Source organism: Cygnus atratus, chromosome Z (assembly GCF_013377495.2).
Source record: "Cygnus atratus isolate AKBS03 ecotype Queensland, Australia chromosome Z, CAtr_DNAZoo_HiC_assembly, whole genome shotgun sequence".
Taxonomy (NCBI): Eukaryota; Metazoa; Chordata; class Aves; order Anseriformes; family Anatidae; genus Cygnus; species Cygnus atratus.
This window is the reverse complement of record NC_066396.1, coordinates 384,164-398,537: the sequence shown is the minus strand read 5'-3', so window position 1 is coordinate 398,537 and position 14,374 is coordinate 384,164. Positions and strand designations below refer to the sequence as shown.

The following is a 14,374-nucleotide window of genomic DNA, read 5'->3' as shown; positions in this document are numbered from 1 at the left end:
TTACGCTCTGGGAGTTTTTCTGTTCAGGAAAAATGCAAAATGAATCTGGTCTTGTTACTCCTTACCAGAACACAGCATTCTAAAGTAACGTCCAGGGAAGGTGGAGACACTGTAGGTGGAGTTTGCTATACAATTTTTAACTCCCTTTTTCACCCACAGGCACTTCTTTGCAGCTGTCTATGATGTGAGTCATCATTATCTCTAGCAGCTCTTTGAATAAAGCCTTGCTAAATTTCTTGTAGTGCCAGATGAGGTGTCAGCCTTTCTTTGGAAAATAATAATAATAATATAAAAAAGGAAAGATGTGAGGCCTATAAAATGGCTCTGGGATTTAGCATGAAGAGGAGAGATTTTTAGGATGCTTGGACACAATGGATTGCAAGTTTGGCTCTTTGGTGAAAGATAAGGTAAGGATTTCTTTTCCTTCTGAAAAATGTTTATTTTAGTGCAAGTAGTCACTTCTGGCTTTGCTTTAGTCACAGTACACATGAACCTTGTGTGACTGTGAGCAAAAAAGCTGCCTCATTTCTCTTTTAGAAGAACTCTTAATACATTTTAAATGGTATGGACAGGAAGACAAACCCCTGAAAGCTCATCCTAAAGGAAAAGAAAAAAGACAATACCCTCTGAAACATTCTCTGTAGTTATTTTCTGTATGGGTTTTATTGTACTTCTCACTTAGAGTGGCAAGAATAGTGAAATATGTCAATGGTTATTGAGATTAAAATAATAAAGCCTGTAAAAGTTATTTGCCTTGTAACATTCAGTTTTTACTGCTCTTCAGAAAACTTTGTTAACAGTATTTATTTCCTATCTTAACCTTAGTAATGCATATTTTGAACTTTGTTTCCATCATCCCTTTGAATCACCACGCAAAACTTAATCTTTTAAAATCAGCGATCACTTTTTAAGCTGTACTAAGTGCTCGCATGCACAGAGTTACCTCTAAGCATTTTTTAAATGATTTTGTAAAACATTTTTCAAGGAACTTCCTCTTGCCAAGTACAATCTGCTTTCAGCCCTGTTGTTAACTACTGTTCATTTGGCTCCCGTAAACTTATGGAGACTTGCTGAGATGGATAGTTTTGAAGACTATATTTTACTGACCTGAATTTGTAGACTATTTCTGAAGTTATGTTGGCTGCACAAGTGTGTCTCTAATAGTACATGTAGACTGCAGTCTACAAAAAAAATCTCAGTAAGAAACTCAGTCCAAAGTTTGCTTTCTCCTGAGTAACTGGACAGATTCTTTTTATGCTGGTACTCACATTTTCTAGTGTTTGCAAAATCCTGGTGAGGACAAATATCACCCCCCTTTGAAGACTGGGGAGACAGATAAGTATGTAAAACCAAACAAAAACAACAGCAGAACCTGACAGGTGAGTTCTTGCAGGTTTAGTTGTGCTGGCGTCCCTTCCCCATACCTGTGTGTTTGGCCTGTCCTGTCTTTAATCCATCATGCCTGGAAAGTGGCAGACTGGCTCTGTTGCTCCACGTAAAGAGGGGATAAGCACAGCAAACTGTGCAGAGCTCTCAAATTTTGGTGCAATCCTATAGGATATTAGCGGTTTCAAATGTATTCTGCTTTTGCTCCTCCTTTCAAATTTGGCAGAGGTCAAGTTAATTGGGGGCTTCTGTCCCCAGTGTCCCTCAGTTGCAGTATGGTCAACGGAGCGTGCTTTGTGGGAGCCAGAGGTTGCGGTGGCTGCCCTGCAGCAGCAGAGAGGCTGCCCGAGGGCTTTTGAGGCTACAGCCAGCTGCAGGCAGGCAGGGTGATGGCCACTTCCTTCTTTCTGCAGAAGGGGTGTGAGTGATTCTTTCCTAGAGTCTCAAAGTTAAAGCTAAACAGTGGAAGCAGATCTGCCTTCTGCATGTCGATTGTTAGACCTGGCCATGAAGGAGTCACAGCTATCGACCTTGTCCTATGGGAAGGTGATGACCTGACGCCCGCAGATGTACTCAATGTAAATCTGAAGTCAATTGTTTTGGGGAATGTTAAAGCATTCAACTTCGCATTAGTCAGGGACAGAGCGGCATGTGCCTTAAGTGGCTCACAAAGGATTTTATGGTATCCCTCCCCCAGGGGGCACTAGGAAGAGTACGGGTAGGTTTGATGGGGTAAATGGGGGGAGGAGGAGTTGGATGAAAACTGACCACTAGCCAGGTAGAGGTTCCCTTAAAACCATGCAAAGAATTGAATTTGGATATGGCTTCAAGAAAAAGCCTTCTCTGCCTTCATGTTTGAAGATGTTAGTACCGTTCTAGACAGAATTGCGTGAGCTGTTGATTAGTTCCTTTCACGTACGTGAAACAGGTGGGAAAGGGTTGGCCCAATAGGAACGCAAATGCATTTCTCACAGAAGCAAAATTGTCATTTCGGGCAAGACTTGTCTCCTTTGAAGTAATACAGCTGTTTTGAAATGTGAAGTTTGCCTTCATGTGAGAAGCTTGGCATGCATGCGCTTGCATAACGAGTGATACTAAATTTTGTACTTGGGGAGGCGTTTTCATATTTAAAAATAAAAATGGAGCAGTGCGGGGCTTAGTAGTTTCATTGTTCTTCCACATATGCCTGTGCTCTCCACCCCCTTCTTTTATGGCTTAAAATAAAGAAATAATAAATTGGATCATTGTCAAAGGATGCTTTGAGACCTGCTTTCAAATCTGTTTCAAGAATATATAGTAGATGTAATTCCAGACTCAAGTAAACAAATAAGAAACTGTTCGTGGGCTCCAGTATTACAGTACTCTGAAATAACATACCTTTAAAAAAGGTATTGGTCTCTTTGCTCTTTTATTTCAGAGATTTATTTATTTATTTTTTTTAAAGAAATCAGTGCTTTCAGTTGTCCTCCCCAGTAAGAAGAGCTGTAAGGTTGCCTTTTGAAGCTGCAGTCCCAATGAAGGCTCTAGAATTGCTATAGCTTTACGAAAATAATGAATACTGAGTTGGTAAAAAGATGACAAGCGGGTAATTCTGAATGCGAGGGATTTCAGAAGGTCAGGAAAAGGATTTATTAAGACCTCAACGTTTTTATGGCTGTTGTTCTGCCAAACGCACTTTGCACTGCCTTGTGATTATGCTTAGTGTAACGTTCCTTATTAACAGAGTTTTCTTAGGATTCCAGTTTATTCTCCAAAGAACTGTGATCAGCTCCAAAGTGCTGCTAATCTGGGCAGGTATCGACATTTTCTGTAGGTTTGGGCAAATCATGTCAAGATGGATAAGATTGTAATTAATGAGTTTGGGATTTTGTAAGGAGGAGTGTTACAGATAGGTGTTCAAGAAATCAACTCCCATTCATCTCCAGTCACTAGTGAGATAACGACTGGCCTCATTTCTCTTTATTTACGAAGACCTGACTTGAAATCCCTGCTTAGTCCCTTGAACGCCTAATAACACATGTGGAATGATCTGCTGACTTCTGATAGCAGTGGGCGATGAGGTTGTATAAGAAATTCAAAGCACTAATAACCCTGTAATCTTTCTGATTGCAAGAATAGCTGTGCTGATCTCCTTCACTGCACCTGGGGGGTTCCCCTTCCTTTTATGTTGTTGCATCGCACTATGAATGGAGCTAGGGTTGGCTCTTTTGGTAGGATTTCTCCAGCAGTATTTCGGAAGGAGGAGTCCTATAGCAGGTAAAAGAGTCAAACTTCTATATACTTCCTCCCCTCTCCCTTATCTTCAGCAAAAAAAAATGCTTCTCTTTTGTCAAGAAGCATCCTCGTGGGCAAAGAGGGCATTACAGTATTACTCTGTTCCGTTAAACGTAGGTTTATTAGGCCCAACTGCTACAATCGGGTCATCTCTTTAATGGACAGCCTTCTGGTCACAGTGACCTTGCTTGCATTGTGTGGCTTTGTGTCAGCCTGCCGCCTTCCTTTGTTGGTGTCCCTGGCGTTGCAGTCCTTCTGTGTGAAAGCCGGCCAGTGTCAAGGCAGCACGGGGCAGGCTGTGAAGAACTGCCACCTGCGCCGTCCCTGGGCTCCTCCAGGCTTCTGTCCTGGTTCCTATATCCACTTTCAGTTATTACAGTAATGCTACTAGAACGCTGCTGTACGTTTTCACTTGGATCTCAACTACATTAGCGGCTTTCCAGAAGTCCATGGTTTTTTTCCATTTATCGTGTGGCAGGCTTCATTAAGATTGCCTTTTTTTTAATACCAGTACTGGTTTAGGTAAAAACTCATGCGTATTAAGTTTTCTGCTTGTAGTTTTCTCCTTGTATTATTTTGCTGAGTTTCTGCATTTGATATTCTGCCCTCTTCTCAACACAAAACCAGTACTTTTTCTGAAAACTATTTCTATGGCAAGTTTTCTAAGCAAATTGCAAAACTATTATTAGTTCAAACATATCTCAGATACATGATGTCATCTGCACGATTTGAAGGGCTTAATTCTACTCATCCGGTGTCATGCTCTTACATTTATCTAGCACTCAGTTTTAAAACCTGATGCAAATCAGCAGTGATTCAAGCTGGAGACTGATGCTGACAAGGAACTGTGGAATGACTTGCTTTATTTCCTACTTATTTTCAGAGCACAATGAAAGTACTCATACATCACTACTTAAAATTGTGGTTACCAGGAGTGCCATATAGGTTTTTTATATAATGCTTTCATCAAGAATGAACTTTTCTCCCTTATAAAAGTCAAGAAAATAATACTTTATCTTCATCCCCCTACCTCCCCTCCTTTTTATCCATCAGTTTCAGGGTGAAAACATCTGTTAACTACAACTTTAAACTGATCGGAGTCTGCTTTCTGTGCGCAGAAGGTCCCTATAACCTTCTTTGTTGTTTTTCCTCCTAATCTTAGCAGATGTCTTATTTATTTTTGTCTCTTCTTTGATCTGGATCATCAGGATTTCCCTTCTTTAACACCTCTACAAATTCTGCTGTTAAACAGATGCCTGGTATTTCCTTTTGTCTTCACGTATATTTCATTCCACTTCATTGATACTTTTCACAGCACCTTTGTACAGATCAGATACTGTAACTGTCCTTGTGCAGATTTTCCTTAAACAATTTTATAGATCTTCATGCTATTGCCTAATAAATCTGTCAGTTTGCCTTGAGCTTTACAATGGCAAAGTGCCTTCAGTGCTTGCTTCCACTATACCTTTGACGCGTAGTGTCTGTTCTCTGGGATACCTTTTCATATTTCATTTTGTTATTGTAGTTGTATTACTAATTGTGGATCTACTTCTTTCCTTGTTCTGCCATCCTTTGATATCAGCACCTGTTTGCTCAGTGCGTACTTCTGTTATGTCGGCTCTCCGGGAAGTCTCAACCAGTCTGTCTCCTTTTACTTTACTTGTTTAGTGTTTCCTGGTGGAGGTATTGATCTCAGGAACTTCTGTTGTGCTGCTTCCATGCATGTCTCTCACCTGCTCTGTGATAAGACTTACTAATAATCAGAAATGAGAGACCAGCATCTTTCTGTAGGTATTAACCTACGTCCCTCTATTTGGGACACGCTGTTTTAGCTGCCTAAGGCCTGGTGTAGCTGAATGTGCTCGTGGTGGGTGAGGAAACCTGCCGGTACTACCTGGCAGCTGTAGAGATAAGGAACAGCAGACTGCATTTTACTGGTGCTAATGGTTTGGTTTTGCTTGACACCCTGCCAAATTCCATCTGGTTCCAGGCGTGTCTTTGTCACCAAGGGCCACCAGCGCTGAGAAGCGTGGGGAAAAGAGGTTGCTAAAAGGCATGCAAGAAGCGAGGTGAAGCAGACTCAGGGTGAGTTACAAAAGCTTGGGCAGGCACCCTTGTTACTGAGCCACTACTGATCTGGTCAGTGTCTTTTCCACGTCCCTGTTTTTGTTGGACACCGGGTGCTGCCAGGTGGCTGTGGGATAAGCAGCAGCTGCGTAGACAGAGGAGCTGATCCCACAGCCGCGGTTGTCGCACCGGGGCTCGGACGCTGTGCGGCTGGTGAGTTGTTGGCCGTGGCGAGGAGGTGGGACAGGCCTGCCTTCTTTCTCTAGAGCTGTCGGCATGCGGCTTGCGGTGGGTGATCCCACTGAAGGGGCTGCTGACCTCAGCCGTCCGTCCTATCTGTCCTACGGCAGCTGTTCCCCGTGCTGGTGGCAGCTGGACAGCCCGCGCTGCCCAGCCTCGCTGCTGGTCCCCAGCCTGATGCGCTGGGCGAGCCACCCTGCTGCCTCACCTGCACCCGCTCGAAGCTTGGCTGGGCCGAGCAGCCGAGCCCGCGCTGCCGCAGGAGCGAGCCGTGCTCCTGGGGAGCTGGGTGCGTCGGCCACCCCGGGAGGCCCCGCGGGAGGGAGGGTGCTGCGCTCGCCACCTGCCCGCCCAGGTCGGAGCTGCTGCCGCAGCGATGCTCCCGGGGGGAGAGAGCGAGGTCGGGGCTGGACACAGCCCAGGCGTGCGTGTGGGCACTTCAGTGTTTCCTTACCGAGTACCAGAAGCTGCCAGTTCGTGAGTACAGCTTATTGTAGAAAAGACAAATCTGAGGTTTAATTATGCAATGGACTAATTATGCGACAGAAGCTTGGGGTGTGTGTGTTGTGTGTGTGTTTTAGGGTTTTTGTTTGTTTTTCTAAGTGGAGGTCTTCCTAATGAACGTTAACGATTTGAGTCACTTCTGACTTTTCGTGGTCGAACAGATCCTAATGCCAGGAAGAGAGATGCAAAATACAGATTATTGGCAGGGACTACATTTAACAGTATTATGCAGCAAACCCTGCGGAACGCTTGAAGGTAGAGGAAGGAATGGTTTCCTCCTTTCCCACTGTAACTGAATACAGTAAGTGCTCGCTAGTAATGGTTTTGTTATATAACAAATGCAGAATTATGAGAAATTTAACAAGACGTGTTGTTGAGTAATAAGTACTTTTCTTGGCCACGAGAATAGAAAAGTAGTGTGTTTGTCAAATGTTTAAAATATTGTGCGTTTTTCCCTGGAATTTAATTTTTCAAGATGGAATTGGGTGATTCGCAATGAAAAAGTAATTTATATTATAATCTGCCTTTATTTGAATGTTATACACGCACAGGTTTTCTGGCAGGTCTTCTCTAGTTTTCTGTAACCCTTTTGGTAAGATTAATGTTGACTCCTATAGGGCTGTGTTAATGTCCTTGCTCTGATAACTGCGCTCTAATTCTGCAGGCATTTCAGACGAATGAGGCTTTTAGTGCGTGGATGTGAAACCCATGTATTTCATCTGGGTCTTCTGAATTACAGGCAGTTAAAAATTAGACTGCTTATTAGTTTTGTTGCAATCTGAGCCAGACTCTAAGTAACAAGTTTCTTAAAAGCTTAACTTTGTAAGTTATTTATAGACTTCCAACACCAGAAGTTTAATATTAGTCAGATATATTCTAGTCAACAAGAGTTTATGTAACTGCGATGTAAAGAATTGCCTAATTATATTTATGACTGTTGGAAACTCTGTCATGTTACTTGAGAAATTTGTTGAAGAATGCTCACAATGCCGCACGGTTGGCTTGCTGAAACACGCGCTGCTGAGGAGCCAAATATAATAAAGGGTTTGGAAACCGGGGAGTGGCACCAACACTGGAAGGAGAAGAAAGGGGTTAAATCTGCTGGATTAAGGAATCAGTTGCAGTATAATTACTCAGACTACTCAATAATATTTTTGTCCAATTTATTCGTTTTTTAAAAACATAGCCAGTCCATTGAGCACCTGTACACTTTAAAATATTGAATATTTAAGTGCTTTGACTATTTTCTGTGTAGATGATGATCTAAATTAATGAGCAGTGTGCAGTCTGATTTGGAATTTTACAGCTGGGGCAGGGGCTTTGCTAATTTCAGCCCCGGCTGAAATAGGCTGGGTACAGAGCTCTTTAAACATCGGTGGGAGGGAACAAGCACGAACTGTGTGCATGTGTTTTTAAAAGCTGACTGGGATCAGCGAGTGCTGACGCTTTTATTTGGGTATAACTGTAGGACCGGAGGGAACCTTAGAAGGTCTCTGGCCCAACCTTGTCCCCAGAGCGGGGTCAGCTCTGGGATCACACCAGGTTGCTCAGGGCTTTCTCTAGTCAAGACCTCCAAAGATGCAGGCTTTACGGCTGCCCTGAGCCCCCATGGCACCGCTCGAGTCCTCTTTGTGAAGTAGTGTCCCCGTATATCCGTCCAGCCTGCATCTCTCTGCATTGGTGCCCCCTGGATAGCAGCCCTGCGCTTCAGCAAAGGGACTGCCCCCCTGTTTTGGGTACTGGAACGTGGGCTGCTCGAACAGCGCGGCGCCGTAGTGCCGTGGGAGCTCGGGGGAGCGGCGCCCTGCGGAGCGAGCAGTGCGCCTTGTTCGCTCGAGCCTCTGTTGCATTGTGTGCCTGAACTCGCGAGCTTACGTGCACACAAGTGTGCTTCAGAACTTTTGGTTGAGAGTCGTGTTGCCTAAAAGCATTACCAGATCGCTGTGGAGACTTACAAGTGTGTGGGAAACAATAAATGACACGCTTTTATTGTGTCTGCTTGACCACTCGAGTTGGCTTAATCCTGGTCATGGTAGCTGCCTTAGAAAGCCTGCATGAGTTGCTTTGTGTCCATGCTGCCCGCTGGCATGAAAAGTGGGCCTGGTGAAAAGTCACAGGGAAAAACTACTCAGCTCAGAGCAGGGCCAGAACGATGCACCGCTGGCTTAATGACGTGTGAGTAACCACCGTGCAGTGTTCTCGGCATCGGTATGATTCACGTTCTCGTCTCAAGTAAGCGCCCCGTCCAGGTGTATCCAGGATCTCTACCAACCAGAACTGAATCGATAACCTGGAATTGCAAAACAAAGCAGAGTTTTTAGCTGGGACAGAGGTGTGAACACCGTGCTGGGTTTGGGGGCAATTCTGTTTCATTGCAATCTGAGTATTGCTTTTCAGGTTTTGGTAAACAAGGTTTGAGTAATAAGTATATTACTCTGTGGTGCCCTAAGGTATCGAGGGCACCTGCCACATTTCCCCCGTCTGCCTTCCCCAGCGCTGTCAGCAGGATTTTCCAACCGCCAGAGCTTCTCTGGTAAATTGCCTGCCTTCCGATGCGACGTGTGCTGCCAGTTGCATGCCGGGGTCGTGCCTGCCCTGCCCTGGACACTTGCTGTATCCGCGTCTTGTCCCTCCCTTCTGCTGCTCCCTGTGCCTCTGCCAATGGTCAGCGTGCTGCCGTTGTGGGGGAGCTGGGGGCAGCTCCAAGTCTTTGTGTGAAGCCAGGCAGTTACGGGCGGGTGCCGCAGCCCCGGCCCAGGCTGCCCAGAGAGGGGCTGGGGGCTGCTCGGGGAGGTCTCCAGCAGCCGCCTGCACGTGGGGCTGGGCACCCTGCTCGGGGGGCTGCTGGGCCGGGGGGGGCCAGGGGCACCTGGGGCTGCCTGCCCACCCTGACCGGTCTGTGACTGTGTATCGAGAGTCTGCGGTAAAACCTTGTGAGACAGAGCATGCAAACATGTTCTGAATGTACCGGGCGCATCTGGTTGGCGAATGGCCTGGTGGAAGGCCCTTTCTGTGTAGGGAGAACCATCGCTACCTGCTTTGTAAACGTCCGTCTTTCAGAAGCGTTGTGGTGTGGCGAACACTTCCTCCTCCTTCCTTGTGTGTCCGTCCTTCTTCCTGGGAGCCTGGGAAGACCGCTTAGGCATAATGGGTTGGTTTCTCTGGTGCTTTGCTCTGGCCTTTGTTCGGTGGTTTGTTCTGGCCCTTTTTTTTTTGTTGGCTTATAAAAGTTTTGGTTTAGTTTGCGTTTCATCTTGCTCAGTATCTGAGAACAGGTGTTCTAGTGATGAATCCATATGGTTGTGTTTTCATGACTGGAGTATTTGCATAGGTTTTGCCAGCAGTTACTTTTTGAAAATAGCATCATGGCCTCGTGTGTTTTCATTACGGAGGCCTTTAAGTATCCCTGATATCCTCTGCCCAGAAATACTTCTTGGTTTATTTTTTTCCCTAGGTTTGGCAGGTAGCGTTAGAGTTCAATAGAAAGAGCCTTCATTTATGATGAACAGGAGTTTAAGTGGTATGTTATGGGAGTACGTCAACATGCAAGAAGAATATTGAAAAAAGTTAATGCAAGGGAGTTTTGATCCTTGTTTCATGTGGATGCAGGAGACACCCACGTCTGTGGTTTTGGAAGTATGTCTGTTCTGTGAGCTCGCGGCTCGGCGTGACCGCCCCAGTGTAACGGCAGTAGTAGGGTTAGGGTGATCTCCTGTACGCTGGGGCTGCGTTAGCTGGAACTGCCACGTGGTGGGAGAAGCAGCAGAACAGACTGCAATGGTTCGCATCGGCAGCTGCTTCTAAGTGGAGAAAGACAATGGGTATAAACTCGGTGTTCTTTGGTATCTCTTACTTATGTCCTCTTATTTTCTGATGGAGCGAACGGAAGTTGTGGGTGTGGCAGTTATTGTTCAGATAGCTAAATCCTTTTGGGAGACTTAGGCTGGGAAGCTGCCGTCTGTGGCTGGGATGCTGTCTGTGCCACTGTTGCTGAGTGAGTTTCGTGCTCTTATCCTCGCTTCCAGTGCTACAAAAAGCTTTTCTTATGCAGGAAGCTTCATGGCTCTTTAGGACAGATGATGGGTTCAAAGGAGAGGAAAAAAATGTCAACTGTCAGATCTGTTGAGGCAGCTGCAGCTTCCTGAGCTGTGAATGAAGCGCTCGATTTAGCAGCAGGTAAAGCAGATAGCGTGACTGGAGCCGCTTTCTCTGCAAGCTGTCAGCAAATCCCATCGGTCACAGCCTCTGGATAAGAAACTTGTGGTGAATCTCAGCTCTTTCATCCTTTACTTTTTAAGTGTGTCCTTATGCTCTTTTTAAGTTTGCTTCTTTATTTTTAAATGCTTGTTATTAAAAAAAAAAAAAAAGCTTAAAGACCAAAACCAAGGTGGCGCTGCATTTCACGTGGCTTAGGGATGTCCCTACCAAGTGCTGTTTTCTACTGGTTTGCAATGTTTAATTTGACAAAGTCAGTCAGATGGTAGACTTCAGAAAACATTAAGATGATTATAGAAAAGGGAAGGGCAAGGAAAAGGGAAGAAACTCCTCTGCCCTTCCTCTTGATGCTTATTCCCACCTCTGCTGTGCATCCTGTCCTTCCTGAAGCAGCAGCTACTAGCATGCCTCCGCTGGACCGAGCCACAGTACTGACTGGGCTGAGAAGTGGCCTCCTTTCCCCCTGACAGCTGCTTTTGACTTGAATTCTTCCTCTCACCTATACCCATGCGTAGCTCCACGCAGAGGTGTTCTCCACTGAAGATGGGCAGCACAAGGGCCAGAACAAGGCGCTGGGGCAGAGCAAGATGCGCTGCCGGGCAGGCTCACAGCGCTTCGGCATCTGTCAGGCTACGAGCTTTCTTTAGGCAAGTGATTGCACAGAAGTAAATAGTCCTAAAGACCTTCTAAGCGTTCAGATAAACTCCCAGCTCCCATTCAGGAGTGGAAACTTGTTCAGTTCATTGGCTGTTTTAGAGTAGGCAGGGGGGTCAATAGTTTGTTCGGGAAAGGCTAAGTTTTCTTACTCAATTTTGTAATAAACCTGTTTTTCCCTTGTTTAAAAAAAAAAAAAGAATTGCAAAAAAGAATCTGTTGCCTCCTTCATCATTCCTCATTTTTCCTGGATATTGTTGCCTGGTATCCTAATAGAGATTATTTGCATTTTTATTTTTCAGATGTTGATCTTAGTGTTGGTTCTAATATTTGGTTTATAGGAAACATTTATATTCGCACCATGCAGTTATAGCAAGCTTGTGTCTTTAGGCAATAATGTTGATGCTCACCTTGAGAAGAACGTTTGAAAAGATGAATAACGTTGAGATCTGACTTAGTATTTCCTCGTGGTTTTTCACAATGAATTCCTTGTAAAGGGAATGGGTTTACTCCTCCAGTTTTGTTACTGTATGCTTAAATCGGAATGAGCTTAGGAACTGTGAATGCCCATGACATTTCTCTTGCATTGCTCCCCTTCCTGTGCTCTCCCCTTTCTCCAGCTCAGTGACAGCACAGTCTGAAATGCCCAAACCTGATGGGCGTTGCAGGGTTTCAGGTAGTAGAAGTAGGGTATCTTGAAGAAACGGTGTTAACCCTGATCTATCAAAGCTGGAAAGCATATGATTTGCTTCGATGAATGTCTGGTTTCTACTGCTTCTTGTAATAGGGTATTTTTTCAGTAAATATAGGTGGCATGGTACATTAAGCAATTCAGAGTGGTGTTAGCATTTCTTTTTAATCACTGCGATGCTTTGTTTTCTCTCAAACCTTGGCGCTCAATGATGAATTTAATTGCAGTTTAAGTAGGTGCGTTTATGTGCATCAACAGATACGATAATCTAACATGACATCTTGTTTATTCGTATATTTTCACTCTGCAGTGTTATTTTCCAAGTAAATTGAACTCCTGGTATAATGAACACTCAAATGCTGATTATTCTTTAGCAATACTGACAAAAAAATGTTTTTCAATTACTTCAATTTTGTGAAGTATCAGAGATATGTTTGAGAGAGTCTCTGCAAGTCTGAATGAATTAGTTGATAGTCTCAGCGTCTGCTGTCTGTCCTTTCTTCAAAAGCTTTAGATTGCATCCTTGAACTCCCCCTTCTTCTAGAACGCTCTTCCTTGCGGGGAGAGAAGGTGCTAGGAGGCTGTACCAGTGGAAGAGGTTACTGCTCCGCGGTAGTAGTGCTACTACCCCGTACTGGTAGCTACTGTCTCCCTGCTGAGAGAAGTTAGGAAACTCCGATTTGGAGGACAGCAAGCCTGCAGCACCGCGACAGGGTTGAGCGGCTTGGTAAAAGCAGTGACCTCCTTTAGTGCCATAGCCTATGTCTGAAAGACATCAGACATACGGAGCTGTATGGTCTCTGGAATACACAGGTCTACTTCCTTCTCCTTCTGAAAAGAGGGAAGGGGGGGGAAAAGAAAATCTGAAGCCAGACTCATCTATGCTAGCTGGTTACAGTGCTATGGACAAGACCCTTCCCTAAGTAAACTAATGGAGATTAGCTGTAGTGGTGGTTCTGTTTGCTACTCTGCAGAGTTTAGAATACCCCGTGGCTGCAAATTTGATGGTCACCATGCTTCGTCATGTTTAGAAATGGTATTTGAAGGGAAGCTGAATCATTTGCTAGTGCTGGTGGGCAGAACTTGTATGCGAGCAAGTGGTGTTTGTCCACAGCAATGGGAGAAAGCTGCAAGTTAATGCCGTGGTCAGTATTTAACTGAGCATATTCAAACACATCTTTTAAGTGTTTCAGTAGCTTATTACAGTAAATTGGTTTCAGTAAAAACGCTTCCTCTAAAAATATTGAGCTGTTACTGTTATCCAATTAAATGACAAACTTATAGTGAAATTATATTTGGCTGTAGAATTCCCATTAAATATGACATCTTCTTTTGCAGTGACCCCTATGTGAAACTTTCCTTGTATGTAGCAGATGAGAACAGAGAACTTGCCCTGGTGCAGACAAAAACTATTAAAAAGGTATGTATATACTTTTTTGTTTCATTGTTTTGGAGACACTAAGAACACTGGAACCTGCTTCTATAATGTAATACAACGCTTAACTTGTTACATACCTGTATAGAAACCCAATAACGCGTTCTTCTTTCAAAGCGGAATGAGAAAACAAAGGCATGCATGTTCAATGTGTATGATCTGTTGTTGTTTCATAATAGCATTTTTACATGTATTCTCTCTGTAAAATAGCTTCTTTATACCCTGTCTAGCTTAGTTTGGTGTAAAATTTTATACATTAAAATTTGTGAGAAAAAAGTTAATTTTTCTGAAAAGCAGTACCGAGTTAGCTGGTATAGTAACAACATGGACTGTGACATTTTTTGTTTCCTTAAACAGGTTCAAGATTTATTGCCACTTCTATATAAGTATGTGGGAAGTTTTCTTACGGTTCTCATACCTCATTTTTGTCGAAGGCGTGTGCCTGCTGTCATGCCCTTTCGTGGGACATGCTCGCACAGGACTGCCTCGTGTTCCTAGAGTCATATCAGTGGAAAACACGTAGGCTAGATAGGTCGCTTGCAGGCCATATAATACCTGGCTGTTTTAATTGTGCTATAGTATCAAGTGTCATGTTCTCTCTGAAGTGTGGGATTGACTTTGTTTTATTATGGAACATCGGTATTCATAAGAAACCATTACATCAGTATCTGTGTACTGAAAAATCCTTCTTACGTTGCAAAGGTTAGATGAAAAGAATAAAATGAGTGTAGGCGGAGGCTTCTTCTCTTAACATAAATAAATTACTGGTTTTGACCTCTGCAGTAGTTTTGGACCAGTAGTGGTATGGCCTCAGAGCTGCTCGGTTATGGAACAGGCCACCCGCTTCATCGGGAGAGAGCTCGGTGGAAGTCGGAGGCACGTGAACAGTTACACCCCACTGACAGCCT

General features: G+C 44.3%; 1 protein-coding gene across 2 annotated transcripts in view; it reads left to right on the top strand.

The window, feature by feature from the left end:
• NEDD4L (NEDD4 like E3 ubiquitin protein ligase) overlaps positions 1-14,374 on the top strand; it is a 150,517-nt gene that overhangs the window by 54,753 nt on the left and 81,390 nt on the right. For both annotated transcript variants that reach the window (XM_035560031.2, XM_035560029.2), the window contains exon 3: positions 13,370-13,451. In XM_035560031.2, the coding sequence (XP_035415924.1) occupies positions 13,370-13,451 (82 nt within the window). The remainder of the gene's footprint in view (positions 1-13,369; positions 13,452-14,374) is intronic.